Source organism: Vitis vinifera, chromosome 1 (genome assembly GCF_030704535.1).
Source record: "Vitis vinifera cultivar Pinot Noir 40024 chromosome 1, ASM3070453v1".
NCBI classification, from domain to species: domain Eukaryota; kingdom Viridiplantae; phylum Streptophyta; class Magnoliopsida; order Vitales; family Vitaceae; genus Vitis; species Vitis vinifera.
The window spans coordinates 24,239,582-24,258,370 of NC_081805.1; the positions used below are offsets into that span (position 1 = coordinate 24,239,582).

An 18,789-nucleotide genomic window follows, 5' to 3' on the forward strand; every position below is an offset into this window, starting at 1 on the left:
ATAAGACGGAGAGCAAGAAGTCCACCTCACCTCTTCCCCATTTCCGTATACGAAGCTTTCACTCCACGCACTCTCCTTCACTGAGAAACTGAACGGGAAAGTTTAAAAATTTTCAGGGAAATTTCTCTCTCCGCTGCACTTGGGAGCCAAACATTCACTTTACCCGTCTGAAAACCCTAATTTGTCCTAACCCACCTCTCCAAATCCCGCCCAAATCACAGTCCAACCATGTACTTGCCCGAAAAGCCTCGTCCACTCGATTTCTACAAGGAAGAAGAAGAGGGCCGCGACATGATGATCGAGGTGGTCTCCAATGGCGGGCTTCCACATCAGCAGCAGCAGATGATTCTCGGCGACAGCAGCGGCGAGGACCACGAGCCCAAGGCCCCCAAGAAGCGAGCCGAGACTTGGGTCCAAGACGAGACTCGAAGTCTCATAGCATTTCGGAGAGACATGGACTGTTTGTTTAATACTTCCAAGTCGAATAAGCATTTGTGGGAGCAGATTTCGGCGAAAATGAGAGAGAAGGGCTTCGATCGTTCGCCGACTATGTGCACCGACAAGTGGAGGAACTTGTTGAAAGAGTTCAAGAAAGCCAAGCATCAAGATAGGGGAAGTGGGTCGGCGAAGATGTCGTATTATAAGGAAATTGAAGAGATTTTGAAGGAGCGGAGCAAGAATGCGCATTACAAGAGCCCCACCATGTCAAAAGTCGATCCCTTCATCCAATTCTCCGATAAAGGTATCTGAAGTTTGTTTCTTCTCAATTTCTAGTTGTTCTTGTATTTCCTCAATTGAATTGGACTTTAATTGTTTTCGGGTAAAAGAGTTATATGAATTTTAATATTGCAAACTGGTTGAATTGAGCAGTGTCAGATGTGCTCTAAGGGGGTTTCTGCCTGTTTGTTGATTGGGTTTGTCCTTTTTCAATAATACTCACTAGTTTGATTAATTTTCTTGAATCAGCAGAGGTTAAAAGAGTCCATCCCTGTTTGGCTTTTTATGGCATCCTACATTCCATCTCCTGAAATAGGACTTGTAAAACCAATATATTGAGCTAAGCTAGTTGGTTAGGATTAGGAAGAGGTTGGGGGTATTGGCCATTGTATTTACCCTTATGATTCAACATATTAAGAAGTGGCATGTGGGCAGGTGACTGGAAATTTAGTTCTGAGCATGGACGTTAAAATTTTAAGTGTTGATTGTTGGAGTCTTAGACATTACAAATTTTAAGATTTAAACTCTGCTTTGTGCTCAAATGTTATTTGTTCCTGGCCATAAAGAGTATCCTAACCAGTTTGTTATACGGTTTAATCTGCACTGTTGGAATCAAATATACTTTTAAAATTTTATCCCAAAGTTGGTCTTGAGCCCATGCACTTTGGATGTTCAAATGCCTGCTACCTAATTCACTTTTGAAAACCCAATCATTGGTAATATCTATCATAACATCCAAATAAGGATATTATGCTTTTGAATCACACGTCTGATAATTAATGAGAAAAGAGCTGTGCTGTTCTGACATTTCCTCAGGAGTCAGGCACATCATGTTTGGGACATTGCTTCAGGGGATCCTTTTAATCCTTTTTCATTTTTGTTTCTCAATCTCATCCCTTTATTCCTCTGTGTATTTGGTGCACATTTTATGCTACTGTTGTTCTTGTACACCTCGAATTACTGTTTTAGTTATGTCATCATACCCATTTGCTTCTTGGAATTTCAGTTTCTTTCAGTAGTGTACTTTAGCAACAAAAAATGAAGTTCTCTGCTACTATTTTCATGACACTGGTTTCAATTACAGTAATTGCTTGACTACTTCTGTTCGTGCAGGTATTGATGATACCAGCATTCCATTTGGACCAGTCGAAGGTCTGTTACTGTAGCTTGAATTCCCATAGCTTAACTTTATCTTACATGTTTTCATCTTGCTTATTTGTTGGCTTGTACTGTGGTTTAATTTCTTATATGCAAACATTATTTGATTTTTCTTTTTGGGTGTCCGTGCATGCTTGTACATGTTTGTGTTGGTAGGGGTGTGCTTTTGTCCTGAAAAGCTTCCTCCCTCCCTCTCTCCAAGAACTTTCTGTGCTAACAACATCAATTTTTTTGGAAAAAGGATTTCCAACATAGCCAGTCTTCCCTTCTGAGGCTCTTTTCCAGCACACTTGTGATTCTAGGCCACCACAGCAAGTGTTAATTTATATTTCTGTAGGTCTGGCCGAGGGTGCAAATGAACATTTGTTTTCTGGCCTGAGTCATTAAGACCTGAACCTAGCCAGATTTACACCCTTATTGGTTGGTTTTTTTTGTAAATATGTAGGCCAGCTAAAGTGTCTAGGTCTTATGTTCTTTCCTCCTTTTGGGCCTCACATTGGCAAGTATCTAATTTTGAAAGAGGGTTTTGTACCATTCATAGTTCATGGTAACTACTGTATTTGAGATGTGAGTTGGTTTAAAGTAGTTGTGTTCTCTGGTACTTGATTGTACCTGCAACCTATCGTGCAATTGCATTTACTTATCCCTTCACTCTTTTGCTGGGTCCATATTAAATCCAGTCTCTCTTGGTCTGGGGCTTATCTTCTTCAAATTTTATTTTATTTTTCTGTTTTCTGAATTATTGTTATTATTTAGTGGAGGTCTCAACTGAAATATGAACCAAGTTTTACCTGTTAAAGTACGGAAGTGTATAAACATGACCTTCATGATTATTCTTTTTGCACATGGCTGAGGAGATCTTATTCATTTATAACTGGTGGAAGCTTTTCTTTAGGAGTTTGTTGTCAATAGAATATAGATAAATCCTGTTCATTCTCTTAACACATTTGACATTTTAAAACCTTGGTTATTATGTGGAGTATTTTTGCTGCTTCCTTGCATCATCTGCAAAACTTAAATTCTGATTGTCAATATGTGTTTCAGTTGATATCATATATAATTGAATGGCCCCAATATAAATGAAAGAACATAATTACTGCTTTTTTATTTTCAAAATCTGGCTCTATCACATTTTGTATGGTATATGGATTTTGTTTGTTTGTTCTACACATGATTTACTCACAGCTTCTTACTCTCCTTCTAGAAATAGTTCACAATTACACTCAAGTCTTTCACAGGGCAAATACGTATGCTAATAATTTTGTTTTGATATTGGGAGGGACTCTTTTCAGCATTAATGGCAATTATTTTTTAGCAAGGGTTTTGACTAAGTCCAGCCTCTTGCGTCATGGTAATTCTGTAGAATTTTTTGTATGGGGGAGACATTGGTTTCATCAATTTCTCATGTTATTTGCCATTCTTTTGTTGAAAATGGTTGCTATTGCATGGAGGTGTATAGTTTAGCATGCCATGAGCTGTCTAGACTGAAACTGTGTTTAAATTGTTGTATGAAATAAATCATTATCCTTAAGTACTTTAGCAATTTAGTTGCACAACTTTATGGGACTAAGGAAGAAGGAGATTAGAAGCATTCTGATTTTTTGTGTGGTCTCGATCAGTTTGCCTGTAAGGACTTTTCCTCTAGATTAAACAATGTATTTTTGGCATTCAGCATTCTGAAACTACTTTGGGATTGCTGTAATATGTTTCAACTAAGACTTGAGCTTTGTTGGCATTGGAATATTCAGTCAGTCTCATGTCTGTTTCCTATCTTTTTTAACTGTAGGGCTTAGCTTTTATCAAATTCTTAGATGGCTTCTCTGATATGAGTGCTTGCTTTATGTCATATTTCACCTGTATTTAGTTGGTTCTAGGAGGTGGTTCTTTAAACTAACATGTCTCTGGCCTCCAATCAGAAGTGCAGAAGGATCTTGAAAGACAAGCCTTTGGGTCCTGTAGGCTAGCCCAGATATGCCTTTGAGTTAAAAGTTACCAACACAACATAGGTAAAGAAAGCCCAACATGTTCCAAATGACTTAAATATTGGATCATCATTATCTTCTGCTTAGCCCAACAAGGATCATCATTATCTTCTGCTTTATTTCAATCTCTAGAACTTTCTCCACTCTGTATCTTTATTCTAATTCCAACTTAAAAATTGCCACTGAGATAATCAACAATCAGGCTAAGCTCCCCTGGTATTGTACCAACTCTATAAAGGATATTATGCACCTTTGCCTTTTCTGAGTCATAGTTTAGATTCTTCTGTGTCATCCCAAAGGAAGTCCCTCTGAAGCTTCTCCAGCCTCTCTGCCACTGAGTAAAATCATAAGCAGAGACATCAAATTTATAGATAAATTGGATGAGTATTCTTGATCGGGTTGGCCTTCTTCCCTTAAAAGTGTGACATCTTTCATTCACCTTTCTTCTCTACCAGTGCTTGACTAATGAATCCCAAACACTTGTGAACTCAGAAGATAGCCCCAGCAATCAAACCCACATATAGAAGAAAGGGGGTTGACTCCAGAACCTAAGTTTTTAGTCAATATGCCAAGCTCCCCAACTTTCCCCATTGGGTTATAATAGTCTTCTCTAGATTGATTTGCAGGACTTGAAATGCCTCACAACATGTGAGAATACACCCAAGGGATCTCTGCTAAAGCTGATTGGCCATGAAAAAGATCAAGTCATTAGCATATGGCAAATGTATAGACAATATATGTTTGTCTCCACCACACACCTCAAAATCCTAAAACCTCTCATGTACACCCCTCCACTACTACGTTGATCATCCTACTAGAAACCTCCATGACCAAAATAAATAGAAAGTTAAAAGTTGACAAAAAAAATACTGAAAAACCCATTAAAAAAATGGTGAAGTAAGCATCAAAGTTTTCACATAGCTACTATTTACCCAAATTGAAAATCTGACACAGAATATTAACAGATATTCAAATTTTCAGTCTCACCCTAATCTTTAGGGCTTTAGGCTTGGTTTGTGGGGTGGATTGTTGTTGCTCTTTCCTTTTACTTCCTTGTAAGATGTTATTAGTATACTCTGTGTGTACTTTGATGTGCCTTTTTCAAGCTCTTTTAATATAATCACTCTTTTTACCTATCAAAAAAAAATAAAAATCAATCTCACCCTAAAATCCTGATAAACCTCAATAGGGGAAAGAGTAAACTTCAGTTCACAAAATCCAGAGGCCTTCTAAAGACTTGTTTGGGATAACATTTCACTTTTACATGTAGCATTAGAAGAAGTAGAAGTAGAAGTAGTGTGATTGGATTTTGTATTTGAGAACTATATTTTTAAAATGCTTTTATTAAAGATGAAGATAATTTTTACATTTTTTTTAAAAAATTTTAATGAATAAAAGTCCACTTCTTGCCTCACATTTGTGGAAAAACATGGATCTCTTTGCTTTTCCAAAAAGTAGATAAATCACTTTTAAAAGTGTGAGGCCCATGATTGAGGGATCCATCTAGATACTTTTAGCAATTAAAAAGCTCTCCTAAATTACACTGAAATATCTATTTGCACATTAGACCTGAAACTCCAATTCTCAGTTTGTGGTAACCTTGTACTAAGGTGTGGATGGTACCACAAGGGCAAGAGGATGATGATAATTGTTACTCTCTGCAAGTTTACCATCACCACCATCACCGTTCTTCATTTTGATCGATTTCCTTGGGTTATGGATTTGACAATATTTAGATGGTCAATTCAAGGTTCTTCGTATGCTTAAACTCCTTCAATACATTGAAATGCCCTTCCATGTTAAGCACATACCTTTCTGTCTTCTCTCTTATGAACAAGGCATTCAAATGATTTTACATCTCATCTATTGACCATTTTACTATGCATGTCAAACCCCTGCTTGAGGAACCTCTTTTTTTGGACTCTTCTAGAGTGGTCTTAACAGTTTTTGGATTTAGACTCTCTTTCTTTTCTGAATTTTTGGGTGATTGGCATGATGGCTAGCTTTTTACCTCTATAGGCTTTTTCTTTCTTTTTGAGGCCTTGTATTTAGCTCTCTTTGTATACTGCCTGTATACGTAGGGTGCACCCCCCTGTTTTGCTGTTTTATCAATTCAACTTGTCTTTGTCTATTAAAAAATATATATAAATTAAAATTGATTTGAGATGATTAATTTGGTGTTCTTCTAAATATGGTTTTAATGGAAGCCCTACCAAAGCCTCAAACCGGGGTTTCAACAATCATGTGGTACATTATGAGTGTTGAGCTACCGATTTAACCCAAAAGCTTAAACTAAAAGGTAATGGTGGACTGACAATGTATATCAAGTTGCTTTGGACTATAATCCAACATGTCTTTTTAGGTTGCATGTAAGCTTGATAAATGAGGGTAATAAAAATTCTGAGTGTTGAGCTACCATATGGTACATTATGAGTGTGGGCTACAAATTTAACCCAAAAGCTTAAAAAGTAATAGTGGACCAACAATGCTTATCAAGCTGGGTTGGGCGCTATAACCCAACATGTATTTTTTTAGGTTGCACATGAGCTTGATAAATGATGGTAATAAACATTGTTGAGGCTTGAACTCATGAGCTCTAATAAACTAAGGTTTTGACACCATGTGAAGCTACCAATTACCTAAAGTTTTAAACTGTTAGGCAATGGTGGCTAACAATGTATATCAAATTGATTTAGGCTACAGTCTTAACTATGAGCATAAAACAAAAGTTATGCACAAAATTGACCACCCTAAGTTTGTCTCTACCATATTGTGTTGCAAATTGAGGGGTTACTTGGCCAAAATATAAACAATATATGGTGCTTGGACATAAACATATCCCGAATTTGGTTCTTGGTTTTGCAACAGAATGAGGGAAACCTAGATTTAACCAGTTAATGGTGAGAAAGAGATATGTTTGTGTCTCATTAGGTGCTATTAATATAATTGTTATTTTAGCGATGAAGAAAAAATGATGAGAAAGAAATGGACCTAAAACACAAGAACACAACAAGTAGAGCTTATCAAGAAACACACTCCCCATACCACCAACAGAAAACAAAACATGGTTTTATTTTCTTCAAACAATTGAAACTTGGATACTTTTAAGTTGTACAAGGTTAAAATTAAATTCTTGAACTTAAAAAGTCCCTTTATCTATGGCAATGCTACTTTTTGCGAGCATTAGAATGGCGGAAGAAGTAAAAAATGAGCCAGAAGAGAAGAGGAATAAGAAATGTTAGGAAAGTATGCTAGTTAGTGCATCTTGAATCTCACTATGGTATTACTCATGTAGATCTACATAATGGTAGTGAATATCAACCAATAGGAAGGCCTTTTCAAGATAATAGGGACATTAATGTGATAAAATCTGCCCTCAATCCCTTGGTCCATGCTAGGGTTACATGTAATTTGACGATTGTGATCTCACTGGAATATTGGCTTGTATCACACAGTAACACGTGAAATATGTTCATGAAAGCTCATGGGTTTCCCCCCAACCCATCTTAAACAATATTAGGTCATTAGCTTTCGTTAAGCTCTATATGTAATTAGATATTTTCCCATCTCAATTCATGATATAGATCCACTTACACTTATACATTCCTTTTAGCTTCTATTTTAGTATTTTATGTTTATATTGCTTCTATTTTGTGTTATGTCCTCTTTTTCTCCATAGACTCACAAAGCTATTATTCCTCCGCCAACTCTCTTAATGTAATTAAGATATTATTTAATGTTCTAATTTCTCATCCATACTCATCTTGTATGTTAATGTCTACTTCCAAATTTCATAATCCTTTTTGTATCAATTTATCTCGAGAAGAAACAAACTTCCTCCTTTTGAAGTTCCCTGGTCTACAGCTAGTGGCAGGCCAACACTCAATCTTGAGAGACAGTTGGATCATGATGGACATCCTCTTGCTATAACCTCAGCTGATGCAGTCACTGCAAATGGAGTTCCTCCTTGGAACTGGAGAGAGACCCCTGGAAGTGGTAAGCATTGTCGTTTTAACTCAATTGAGGAAGAGTGCAGTTTCTATTTTTTGTTCAACTTGAACTTTATTACATGTGCTTTTTGTTTGAGGAACACTTTTTCTACAAGTCTATTCAAATTCAAGGGACCAGTTCTCTTGGTTGTTTGAGGTGACTCTTGAAATATCTTTTTGCAGGTGGTGAGAGTCAATCATATGGTGGGAGGGTAATATCAGTCAAGTGGGGGGATTATACAAGAAGGATTGGTATTGATGGCACTGCAGATGCCATCAAGGAAGCAATCAAGTCTGCATTCAGGTTAAGAACTAAACGTGGATTTTGGCTGGAGGATGAAGATCAGATAATTCGGACTCTTGACAGGGACATGCCTTTGGGAAGCTACAGTCTTCACCTTGATGAAGGTATGATGAGAACATTGTTGCCTATTAAAACAATTTGGAGTCTGCTGCTGTTTTAAAAGGAAATTGTGATGGTGAAGAGATCTTGAGCATTGATTGGGATATATCAATAGCTGGCTATTTTTAGAGAAAATCTGGTCACCATTGGATTCATTTTTTCAAAATGGTCCTCCATTTGGATTTTGTAACAATTTTTTAATCATAGTTAAAATTAATAGTTTTAATGTCAAAAAAGGTCAAATTAATAGTTTTTTTTAAAAAAAATTTCCAATTGTTTTTTTTTTTTTTTTTTTTCAAATTTCAGTTATAAAACAAGTTACTGTTTTTTTAAGCCATCTAAACATTATCTTTTTATGTCTTGTTTTACAATGAAATAAGTCAGCAGCTTTTTGATCATGCAGCTTCTCAACTAGGTCAACCGAGTCTGTATGGTGTCTTTTTTCCCATGGTGCCCCAATTGTATATCATACAAGATAGAGTGATAATTCATGAATACTTAGATTCCTTTCATATTTATCCTTTTTCAAGTCTATCTCTCCTTGAGGCCTGGCTTTACAACTTGGATTGATCAATGCAACTGTTGTGTCTGTAGTTATGTCTGAAGTACTGAATGTGAGAGCTCTCCTATTTTCAGGAATAGGCATAAAAGTGTGCCATTATGATGAGTCGGAGCACATACCAGTCCACACAGAGGAGAAGACGTTTTATACTGAAGAAGATTTCCGTGATTTTCTGACCCGTCGGGGATGGTCTTCTCTTAGGGAGTTAAATGGGTACAGAAACATTGACAATATGGATGATCTTCGTCCTGATTCATTATACCGTGGGATGAGTTAAAAAAGAGCAAGCGCGCAAATGGGGCACACACGCCTCTGCGCACCCCAACTTGGGTGGTGAGAAAGATTTTACCAGTGAAGCTCTAAAATGTTGTTTGACACAAGGGAAAGTATTCTAAAAGAATGCTTCTTAATTGTGCATAAAATAAATAGTAGACTCATGTTTGATTATAGGAATGGGAGTTTGGGTTTTTGTTTCCCTGGGACATACCGTGGGGGCCGCTTGTAAATAGACTACACACTATTCTCGCAAATGTCAATTTATGATTGGAGTTGGTCTCTCTGATGCCTGGTTTTTGACTACACACACCTTCATTGCTGAGAAATCTCAGTACTTGGAATAGTTGCAGTATAATTTATGTTCCTAGAATAAAATTGTTGTATTCCTTTTCATTTCATTGTTAAACCACGCTCAAAAGACAGCGGAGAGTCTCAACAAGATCATCTTTCCAACTCAGCTTACAAAATGTGAATAAATGATTCACAGAATCCACACTCATAGATAGTTCTAGAAACTGAAAAAGAATAGCAACAAGAGCCCCCTCATTTCTTCTAATCCTCATCCCATTCATCGTTCTTGTATGAAACAAGAGTGTCAACCTTGTGTATCTGCCATGGCCCCATCAAAACAAACAAAAAAAGACCATTAATCATCCATCCAACCAACCCTTGTTCTGGGCTTTAAATATTTAGTGAGATAATCTTACCTTGGTATCAAAAGAATGCAGTTTCACCATCTGTGGATTGGCAATCAGTTTGGGGTCACTCTCAATCCAGGTGAATGGAACTGCAACATCCGTGTCAGTGTATGCTAACACATCAAACACACCTGAAGGACAAACCATCACAAGTGGAGATTCCATCAGTAAAAATCACCACCCAACATCCGGAAAAAAGTGTAGTTGGTGGCATGGCATTACAGGGTTCATCGATGCATGGCAAATAAGTGATGCTGGAAGCAATCTGTCGCATGATTGCTTGTATCTCTCTCATAATCTCTTTGTCACTCTTCTCCCTTGACACCCTGAATAAACAAACCAAATGAAACAAACATGAAGAAAACCAGAAACCTTTCGAGGGTTTTGAGATTTGGAAAATGGAGATAAAAAACCAGATAATAATATTACCCATTCTCAACGACTTCACCATCGGTTTCAATGCTGAAGTTCCATCTCTCCAACACCTCATTTGTTGCCTTGCTCATTATTACAAGAACCACCCTCTGTAGCTTTCCAGTTTCTAGCCATTCTGAACAAGATTCAACAAAGAGAATGTCATGCACCAACAAGAATAGCAATACACATCAAACATTCACCCCATGTTTGTTGGTTGCCAAGAAAACACTGGCAAAAGGAAGAGAAACAAAATTTCTTATTTTTCATTTGAAAGCCATCCTATCTTATCCGATCAGTTGTTGGAGGCTTTTGTTTTGGGGTTTCTAATAATGAAAAATCAGTAAAACATTCATACTACGATTCATTTTTCTGGCATACATTTCCTCAGCAAAGAAGCAGGGAAAAAAACGAAAAGAAAGGAAGCAAAATACTCAACCAAACAAAGCCAATATTGTATCAGATACAAATGATTGGAGGTTTTTATTTCTTATGATCCCTGATCATATAAATCCAAATGTTCAACATTCAATTTTTTCCCTACATTTTCTTAGCAACCAAACAAAAGAAGAAGGGAGTTCATCTCAACAGAACCAATATGTAGTGTCAGACACAATTAATTGGACGTTTTTGTTCCTTAGAAATGAAATATTCAAAACCTTGGATGTTTCCTTTTCCTATATTCTCTCACCAACCAAAAAGAGAACAAAGAAAAGGAAAAACTCATTGATGTATCAGCCACAATTGAATGAAGGGTTTGGGTTCTTAAGGTTCCTAACCGTGAAACTTAAATTTTCAAACTTCCATTTTTTTTTTCTTTCCTACATTTTCCTAGAAACCAAACAGAACCAAGAAAGGAGGGGGGTAGAGATCCTTACCCGAAAGCTGAGCCGTTAGGTTAGCAATGAACGATTTAACACCCTCATCTTGAGTAAGCAGCATTGGAAGGCCATATTTCTTCACTTTTCCAAAAGATTCTTCCGGATAAACTCCGCGATTGTATAGAATACTGAACATTTTCTTTCCCATCAAAATCACTTTCCCAACCCAAACATAAATCTAAAAATTCAACAGAAAATTAAATAAACTACAATTCAATCCGTTTATTTTAATGTTCATACCTGTTTGCAGCATAACCTGAAAACGGTCCACAAAGGAACAGGCAGATCAGTCAAGATTCATTGAAACGCCCACCAAACCCAAATAAAGAAACGAAAGAAATGGAGATGAACAGAAGGGCAGATTACCAAAAAATTCGCTGACGATTGCGGCGGAACCCCGTAAAGTGATGATGTCTTTGGTGGCAGTTCTTGAAGCCATTAAATGACTAGGGTTTTTGGTTGTCAATCGAATTGGGCGAGAAAAAATTAGGGTTTTCTCACACCAAAAAAAAAAAAAAAAAAACCCACAAAAAACTATGAAGCACTGAAACAGATCGGTTTTATTTCTCAGGAATCAAACAGAAAATCAAGAGAAAAAGGGTTTAGATTGAGAGAAGGGCTTTGGGGAAATGGGGCAAGTCGTGAATCAAAAGAAATAGGTTTAGGGTTTTGAGCAAATGAATCAATGCAACGGCTAGTTTTTTCTGTGGGAGACCAACGGTAACATTTCAACGGTTCGAAAAGTGAGTGTGGGCCTATGGCTAGGTTTGGGCTTGTCCAAGAATGGGCGTGCCAGGCCCAAAAAGCCCATCTCAAATTGAATGGAAATTTGGCTTCGATAATTTCACATTAGGGTTTTAAAATTAGGAAAATGTTTTTTCTTTTTCCTTTTTCCGATCTCCTTGTGTTGATTTGTAACAAATTAGTCATTAGTCCCAATATGTTTAATTGAATTTGTTGCGTCCAATTAGTTGACATTAGGATTTTGTGAATTTAATTCAAAAAAGTAAAATTATTTATATTAGTGGGGTTTATTATATTAAAAAAAATGATTTATTTTCAAATTTACTTATTCAAATTGTTTCTTCAATAAATTTAGTGGGATAAATTGTAAATTCTAGAAAATTAACAACATTTGTGATTTTTGATACATAGATCTGTTTGGTAATTATTTTTAAAAATAATTCTGAAAAAGTAATTTTTGAGAACAGTTTTTAAAAGTTGTTTTCTCATTTTTGTAAAACAAAAGTTTATTTGTAAAGACAAAATGTCTTAAATCTATTTTAAATATTTTTAAAAATAATTTTTATATCTAATATTTTAGTTTTAATTATTTTACACATTTGTAAAATTATTTCTTAAAACAAATTTTAAAAAATGAGTGAAAGTAATATAAAACAATTAAAATATGTTATCTCAAAGCACTATGTTTTTTATTCTTATAAACATAAAACAAATAACAAAAAACATATTTTGGTCGTCAAAATGTGTTTTCTATATTTTTTGTTCTTAGAATATAAAAGTGTTTTAAAAAACAGTTTCAAACAAGCCCATGGTTTTCTAGGGTTTCATTTGGCTCTCGAAAATGATTTTCTTATATTATAAAATAATGCAAAAATTAAATATAATTCAAATTAATTATAAACTTATATATTTTTAAATTATCTAATATAAGAATAAAAAAATAAGTAAAATAAATTTAAAAAAACATAAATTAACTTTAAATTTATTTATTTTTTTCATTTGCTTTTATTTTTCCTTTTTATTTTCTTTTCGTCACATTTTTCTTATATATTTTACAAAAACCAAACATCGGAATATATATATATATATATATATATATATATATATATATATATATATATATAAGGGCAGAAGATAAGAGAAATTTATAAAAAAAAATTCTCATTGGTTGTTTACGACAAAATTGAAAAAACAAAATTAATATCAAGAAAAAATACCCTCTTCCTAAAACTTTTTTATCCAAGGAAAATCTTTTAGTACTTTCTAGTTTGGACCTTGATTCCATTTTGTTCATCTTTAGGCCTAGAGTATGAGTATGAGTATGAGTTAAGCCGGCGTTGGGCCGGACTGCTCGATGATCCAGTTGCCGACCGAGTGATCCAACCTATTATGAAGAACTAGTCTCCATTGCGTTACATCTGGGAGGGCCTTAGACCTTTTGTGGGAAATTTTTAAAAGAGTGCCAACAAGCTTGTATGCATATAATATTCATAAACTTTAAAATAAATTTAAATATTATTTATTCATGCTCATTTTATAAGTTAATAAATATTAAAATAATATAAATAAAAAGTAATAATTTTAAAATAATAATACTCAAAATCTAAGTTGATATTTATTTTTTTGGTCTAAAATTTAAATAAATTTGAATTTGACTTAAATATAAATAAAATTAAGGTTTTTCATTTATTTATTTTTTAACTTTTTACTATAAGAAATTTCCTTTCGTATTTCAAATCATTTGTTTTTTGTTTTTTTGCTTTTTGTTAACTTATTACTTATTTCTTAAATTTTTTACTAAAAAGAAAATGTCAAAATATTTGAATTTTTTTAAATATTTAAAAGTAATACGTAGGTTTTTATTTATTTAAAAAAATATTAAAAAATCAAACAACTTATTACTTAACACTATTAAGCATTATTTAATTTTAAATTATTAGGATTAAGTCAAATAAATAAACATCACCTAGAAGTCATTAATTCTTTACACTACTTGTTTTTATTAATGTCTAAATGTTAGTAAGTGTTAAGTTATTTGATTTTATTAATATTTAAAATATTAAATCCATTTATATTTAAATAACAAAGACATCTATTTGTATTTATTTTTATTTTGTTTTAAAATATAATAATTAAAAAATAATTTAATGTATTTCAAAATATCGCAAAATATCAATATGCAAGAAATTGGTAATTAGATAATAATTAGGAATTCTAATTATACTTGGTTGCTAAAAAATATTAGAAAATTTTTAAGTTAGAATTTGTTTTTATATGGTGTATCTCCCTATTTATGGATTTTTGATTGAAATATATGTTCGACTATTAAGATTAATCAATTAATTTTTCTAATTTGGGAATTATAAGTGTTAAATCCTAGCTTTTTTTATTTTTCAAAAGTAAATGGACTTTTTTTATTCTCATGGATATTTACATGAATATGAATTATGTACTCGAGCTCTAATTTTTCATGGTAAAAAAATTATTTAATTCATATTTGATTTTTCTAGATGATAATTTTATTAATTTATAGTAAATTTATTTATCATTTTAATTACATAGAACTAAGGTTTTAATTAATTCTAAATAAAAAATAAATTTGGTTTTATTTTGTGTAAAATATTGGATTTGAGAATGATGACAAACTTAAAGACTAGAACAAGAAGGGAGGAGAAGTGACTTTTCTATCAAAGATGACATATATGGGGGTAGGGATGGAATTTACATTGAATCAAATATTTTTTAAAGAAAAATTTTCTCACATGGTAGAAAGTTTCAACTCAAAACCCACAAAATTTTCTCTTAAACCAAACTACACCCCTAAATTAGGCAAACAAATTGAAGCTCATGAAGGGAAACTAGCTCTCACACCCATGCAGTCCTAATCCAAAAAAATAGCTTAAATAGTAGGGTTTCAATCTATATATATATATTATATAAAAAACTGTATTTAGTTATTTATTTTAACTTTCCTTTAATTTTATTTGGAAAAAAACAAAACTTGTGGTAGTTGGCAGCTCACGAGAGGAGGCTTAAAGTGTAGTTTTGGAATATCGATGATTTTTACTATTTGAGTGCATATTTTGAGAGTTATTTTTCTCGGAATTCATATTCTTTGTATAAGAGAATCTACATAAATCACGTTGGATCATATGCTTTGATACCATATAAGGATTACACAAGTAATTTAGTAAAAATATCCAATGATATTTTGTATTACAACACCTTTTTATATAATACAAGACTACGACTATTTAAGGAATATACAATCATAAACAATATCACAAGTAATTTGATACAAATCTCCAATGATGTTTTGCATTACAAAACCTCTTTATATAATATAAGAGTATGACTATTTAAGGAATATATAATCATAAATCGGGCTACATATATCCATGATTTATGTGGATTCCAAATCATTGATGAGCGTGATTTATATGGATTCCCTCATACTTTGAAAGTAAAGAATTCACACCTTCTAGAAATGATTTTATCTTTCAAATGGCACATGCAAGCATGATTCTGCCTCAACCAAATCCTAGGAGAATGCAAGTAAAATGAACTCGAATTGGTGCCATATTCCTCGATGAAAAGTCAGATTCCCTTTCCATGTCTCTGGAAAGAACATTTCATAGTGGTAAAGTGGCTTGAAAGATTTGACAAGGGTGCGAGCTTCGTGGAAATCGATGACCGCTCATTCAATTAATTCATAGAATTCAACAAGCAAGCAAACATGGACATGTGTAAACTTCATGGGGTAGCCATCGAATATCCCTCAACATTGTCTTCTAGACCCACTAATAACAATTATTCACATATAAAATTATTTATAGTAAGATTCCTCCTTATTTTGTGATAATTGAGGCAATATATATTTTCTGAAATTTGTTATTTTGGTTGTGTCAATTATTAAATCTATGAATGATAAAGGATGCTTAAGGAAAAAAAAATGGAATTGATAATTATTAACTCATTTTGTTTTTTTTTTGCTATAAGAAGTTGTTTTGAAAATATGTAGTAGATTAATTTCTATCCTAAATATGATTTTTAGTCTCGTTTATTTTCATTTTGAATGAGTGTCTGATAGAAATTATGGAATTTAATTTCTTTCAAAATTGGATGAATTATGAGCTAAAAGTAGTGGTGACATTTGGTAGAATTTTGGTTGGATTTTGAAATTTTGTTGATTTTATTTAAATTAATTTTTCATTCAAATTAAGTGATTTTTATATCGTTGGTTTTCTGAAAAATATAAAAATAAATCTAAAATCGAAAGATTCAACTATTCATTTGTATTTTTTTTAGTCAAATCGAATTGAATTGATTGAATCAATTAATCAAATCGTCAATCGAAACCTCATTCGATCCGAGTCATCTATCGGAGATGCTATCGATTCGGTTAGCCCGATGGTCAAACCATTGACACGGTGAACCGAGTTGTCAATTCGGGCTTATCCCTTTCTCTTATTGGACAAAATAGACTTTAAAAAGTATGCAACTTTGCTATCACTTTGCTGTTCAAGTTTGCTTATGTCTAGGGCTAATGGGCAATATAAAGCCATTTCATTTCTTATTTGCTTTCAACATGGAATTGATAGAAGGAGGGCTAAGAAAAAAATTCATGAAGTATAATGCAACATGAGAGCAAGGACGACACCATTGTGATGTTTAAGCTTTATGCACATATACACACAACAATAAATTATATAACAAGAATTTTTTTCAAAATTTTTTTAATAATAAAAATATAAATAATATAAGTAAAATAATGTAATATTTTTTAAAACTATAAAATAATATGATATATATAACTTTTAATATATGTAGGTAATAAATTAAATATCTTTCAATAAATATTTTCAGATTTAAATATTATATATATTTTATTTAATAAAATTTTAAAATATTAATACATCTATATATTAATTAGATAATATTAAAGATGAAAAAATAAATATTATTGATTTTTAATTTATTTATATATTTAAAATTTTTATAAATATTTTTAATTTTAATAATATATAAAAATACATATTTATGATATTATTGGTTTGACCAATAGTTCAACCATTAAATCATGAATCCGTAACTTTTGCGTTGAAGGAGTTGTTTGATTATGAAAAGTTGAAAACACGTGACTTGTTTTCCATCCTCAATTATTTTTATCCCTACATGTGATAGTGATAAAGCCATAGTGATAAGAGTGGTATGAAAATTTTGGTTAGGACGTGAGATTTGTGGAAATGGATGATTTCTCATTCAAAGGGTGGATAAACATGGACATGGGTAGACTTCGTTGGGTAGTCATCAGTACTCCCCAACATTGAGAGCTCCTAAAATTAGACCCCATAAGACCATAATTTAATATATTTCATTGTCTCATCCACCCACTAGTAACCATTATTCACCACTTGTCTCTTCTCTATTCAATCCCTCCCTATCTAGATAATGGAAAATTTAACTTGGTGTCATTATTGAAAACAAAAGATTGGGATTTATCATATAAGAAATAAAAAATAAATCTTTCTTGGAAGGAAAATATCATCTCCTTTAGTCAAACTGATTTTTAAATATGAATTGTCATTATTGAAAAAGAAGAAAATGAAGATTACCATTTAATAAATGAAAATTAAATCCCTTTCATAAACAATTTTTCCTTATCAAAACACCTTTGTTAATCTTCACAATACCATTCTTTGTGAAAAAAATCATAGCCAAATTGTTCAAAGCCCCCAAAGAAATTAAACTTTTCCTCAACTTAGGAACCATACTTAATATTACTCGATGCCCTAGTTACACCATCAAGTATTCTCACCTTTATGGTACCAATTCCAATGAGTTTAAAGCTTGAATCACTTCTTATTGGAATAGTACTAACATTACATTTCTTATAGATATCAAATTACTCCTTATATTGGCACATATGAAAGGAACATTCAGAATCTAAAATCTAAGAGTAAACAAATTTTTTATCAATTATAATAGAAAAAACATCACTTTCCTTATCAAACTCTTCATCAATAATATTAGTAAAATTTGAAGTCCATTGGGATTTAAGATTTTTCCTAATATTACATTCAGGTCAAATTGAATCTGGGTTTAAATATTATAATTTTTATTTTTTTCATAATTATGATGATTTTAATAAATAACTTTTATCTTAATCCCTATTTATTATTCAATTTTCTGATAATAAATATATCAAAAAGAAAAAGATTATCAATGCACCTTTTTGGTCTCAAGGCTTTTATTCTCAGATCTCATCCAATTGTACTCCCATTCAACCATCCATTTGCATTCTTCTTAGACAAATTGAATTACAATCAGGTCAAATTGAATATAATTGATAAAAAATTTGTGCAACTGAGCTGTCACTTAGGCCATTCATGTTGGCTTATGTCACGGGCTAATGGACAATATAAGACAATTTCATTTTTCATTTGCTTTCGATGTGGGATTGATGGGAGGGAGGGGCTAAGAAAAAATTTATGAAGTATAATGCAACATGAGAGCCACTGTGCCGTTTAAGCTTTATGCACATATACACACAACAATAAATTATATAACAAGAATTTTTCAAAATTTTTATAATAATAAAAATGTAAATAATATAAGTAAAATGATGTAATATTTTTAAAACTATAAATAATAAGATATATAATTTTTAATATATATATATATTGATAAATTAAATAACTTTCAATGAATATCTTCATATTTAAATATTATATATTTTATTTAATAAAATTTTAAAATATTAATACATCTAAATATTAACTTGATAATATTAATTAAATATGAAAATTTTTGTTAATATTTTTAATTTTAATAATATATAAAATATATATTTACAATATTATCTATTTGATCATTGAATCATAAACTAATAACTTTTTTAATTTTATGATTGAAAAACATGGATGTCTCTTTTCATCCTCAATTATTTTTGTCCCTACATGTCA

The 18,789-nt window shown here is 32.3% G+C and overlaps 2 protein-coding genes across 3 annotated transcripts; one reads left to right on the plus strand and one right to left on the minus strand.

The window, feature by feature from the left end:
- Position 1: 1 nt before the first annotated feature.
- On the plus strand, positions 2 to 9,373 carry LOC100249383 (trihelix transcription factor GT-1). 2 transcript variants are annotated; one of them, XM_010656867.3, is made up of 5 exons: positions 2 to 742; positions 1,831 to 1,869; positions 7,707 to 7,853; positions 8,030 to 8,254; positions 8,886 to 9,373. In XM_010656867.3, the coding sequence occupies exons 1-5, from the start codon at positions 229 to 231 to the stop codon at positions 9,086 to 9,088; spliced, it is 1,128 nt and encodes a 375-aa protein (XP_010655169.1). In that variant the 5' UTR covers positions 2 to 228; the 3' UTR covers positions 9,089 to 9,373. The 2 variants fall into 2 exon arrangements, with proteins under 2 accessions (XP_010655169.1, XP_002270945.3); XM_002270909.5 differs by having other exon boundaries at positions 7,722 to 7,853.
- A 79-nt stretch (positions 9,374 to 9,452) lies between these two features.
- LOC100254488 (mitotic spindle checkpoint protein MAD2) lies at positions 9,453 to 11,765 on the minus strand. The gene is made up of 7 exons (XM_002270867.5): positions 11,447 to 11,765; positions 11,321 to 11,336; positions 11,078 to 11,208; positions 10,215 to 10,335; positions 10,008 to 10,111; positions 9,795 to 9,916; positions 9,453 to 9,696 (listed from the first exon to the last, which is right to left on the minus strand). The coding sequence occupies exons 1-7, from the start codon at positions 11,517 to 11,519 to the stop codon at positions 9,640 to 9,642; spliced, it is 624 nt and encodes a 207-aa protein (XP_002270903.1). The 5' UTR covers positions 11,520 to 11,765; the 3' UTR covers positions 9,453 to 9,639.
- Positions 11,766 to 18,789: the final 7,024 nt, after the last annotated feature.

Excerpts from the sequence above, each read along its gene's own strand:
- LOC100254488 (XM_002270867.5), bottom strand. The coding sequence starts at position 11,519 with ATGGCTTCAAGAACTGCCACCAAAGACATCATCACTTTACGGGGTTCC. Across the intron at positions 10,336-11,077 it reads CCTAACGGCTCAGCTTTCGG|AATGGCTAGAAACTGGAAAG; the intron begins GTAAGGATCTCT and ends AATCTTGTTCAG. Across the intron at positions 10,112-10,214 it reads GGTGAAGTCGTTGAGAATGG|GGTGTCAAGGGAGAAGAGTG; the intron begins GTAATATTATTA and ends TTGTTTATTCAG.
- LOC100249383 (XM_010656867.3), top strand. The coding sequence starts at position 229 with ATGTACTTGCCCGAAAAGCCTCGTCCACTCGATTTCTACAAGGAAGAA. Across the intron at positions 743-1,830 it reads CATCCAATTCTCCGATAAAG|GTATTGATGATACCAGCATT; the intron begins GTATCTGAAGTT and ends CTGTTCGTGCAG. Across the intron at positions 8,255-8,885 it reads CAGTCTTCACCTTGATGAAG|GAATAGGCATAAAAGTGTGC; the intron begins GTATGATGAGAA and ends TCCTATTTTCAG.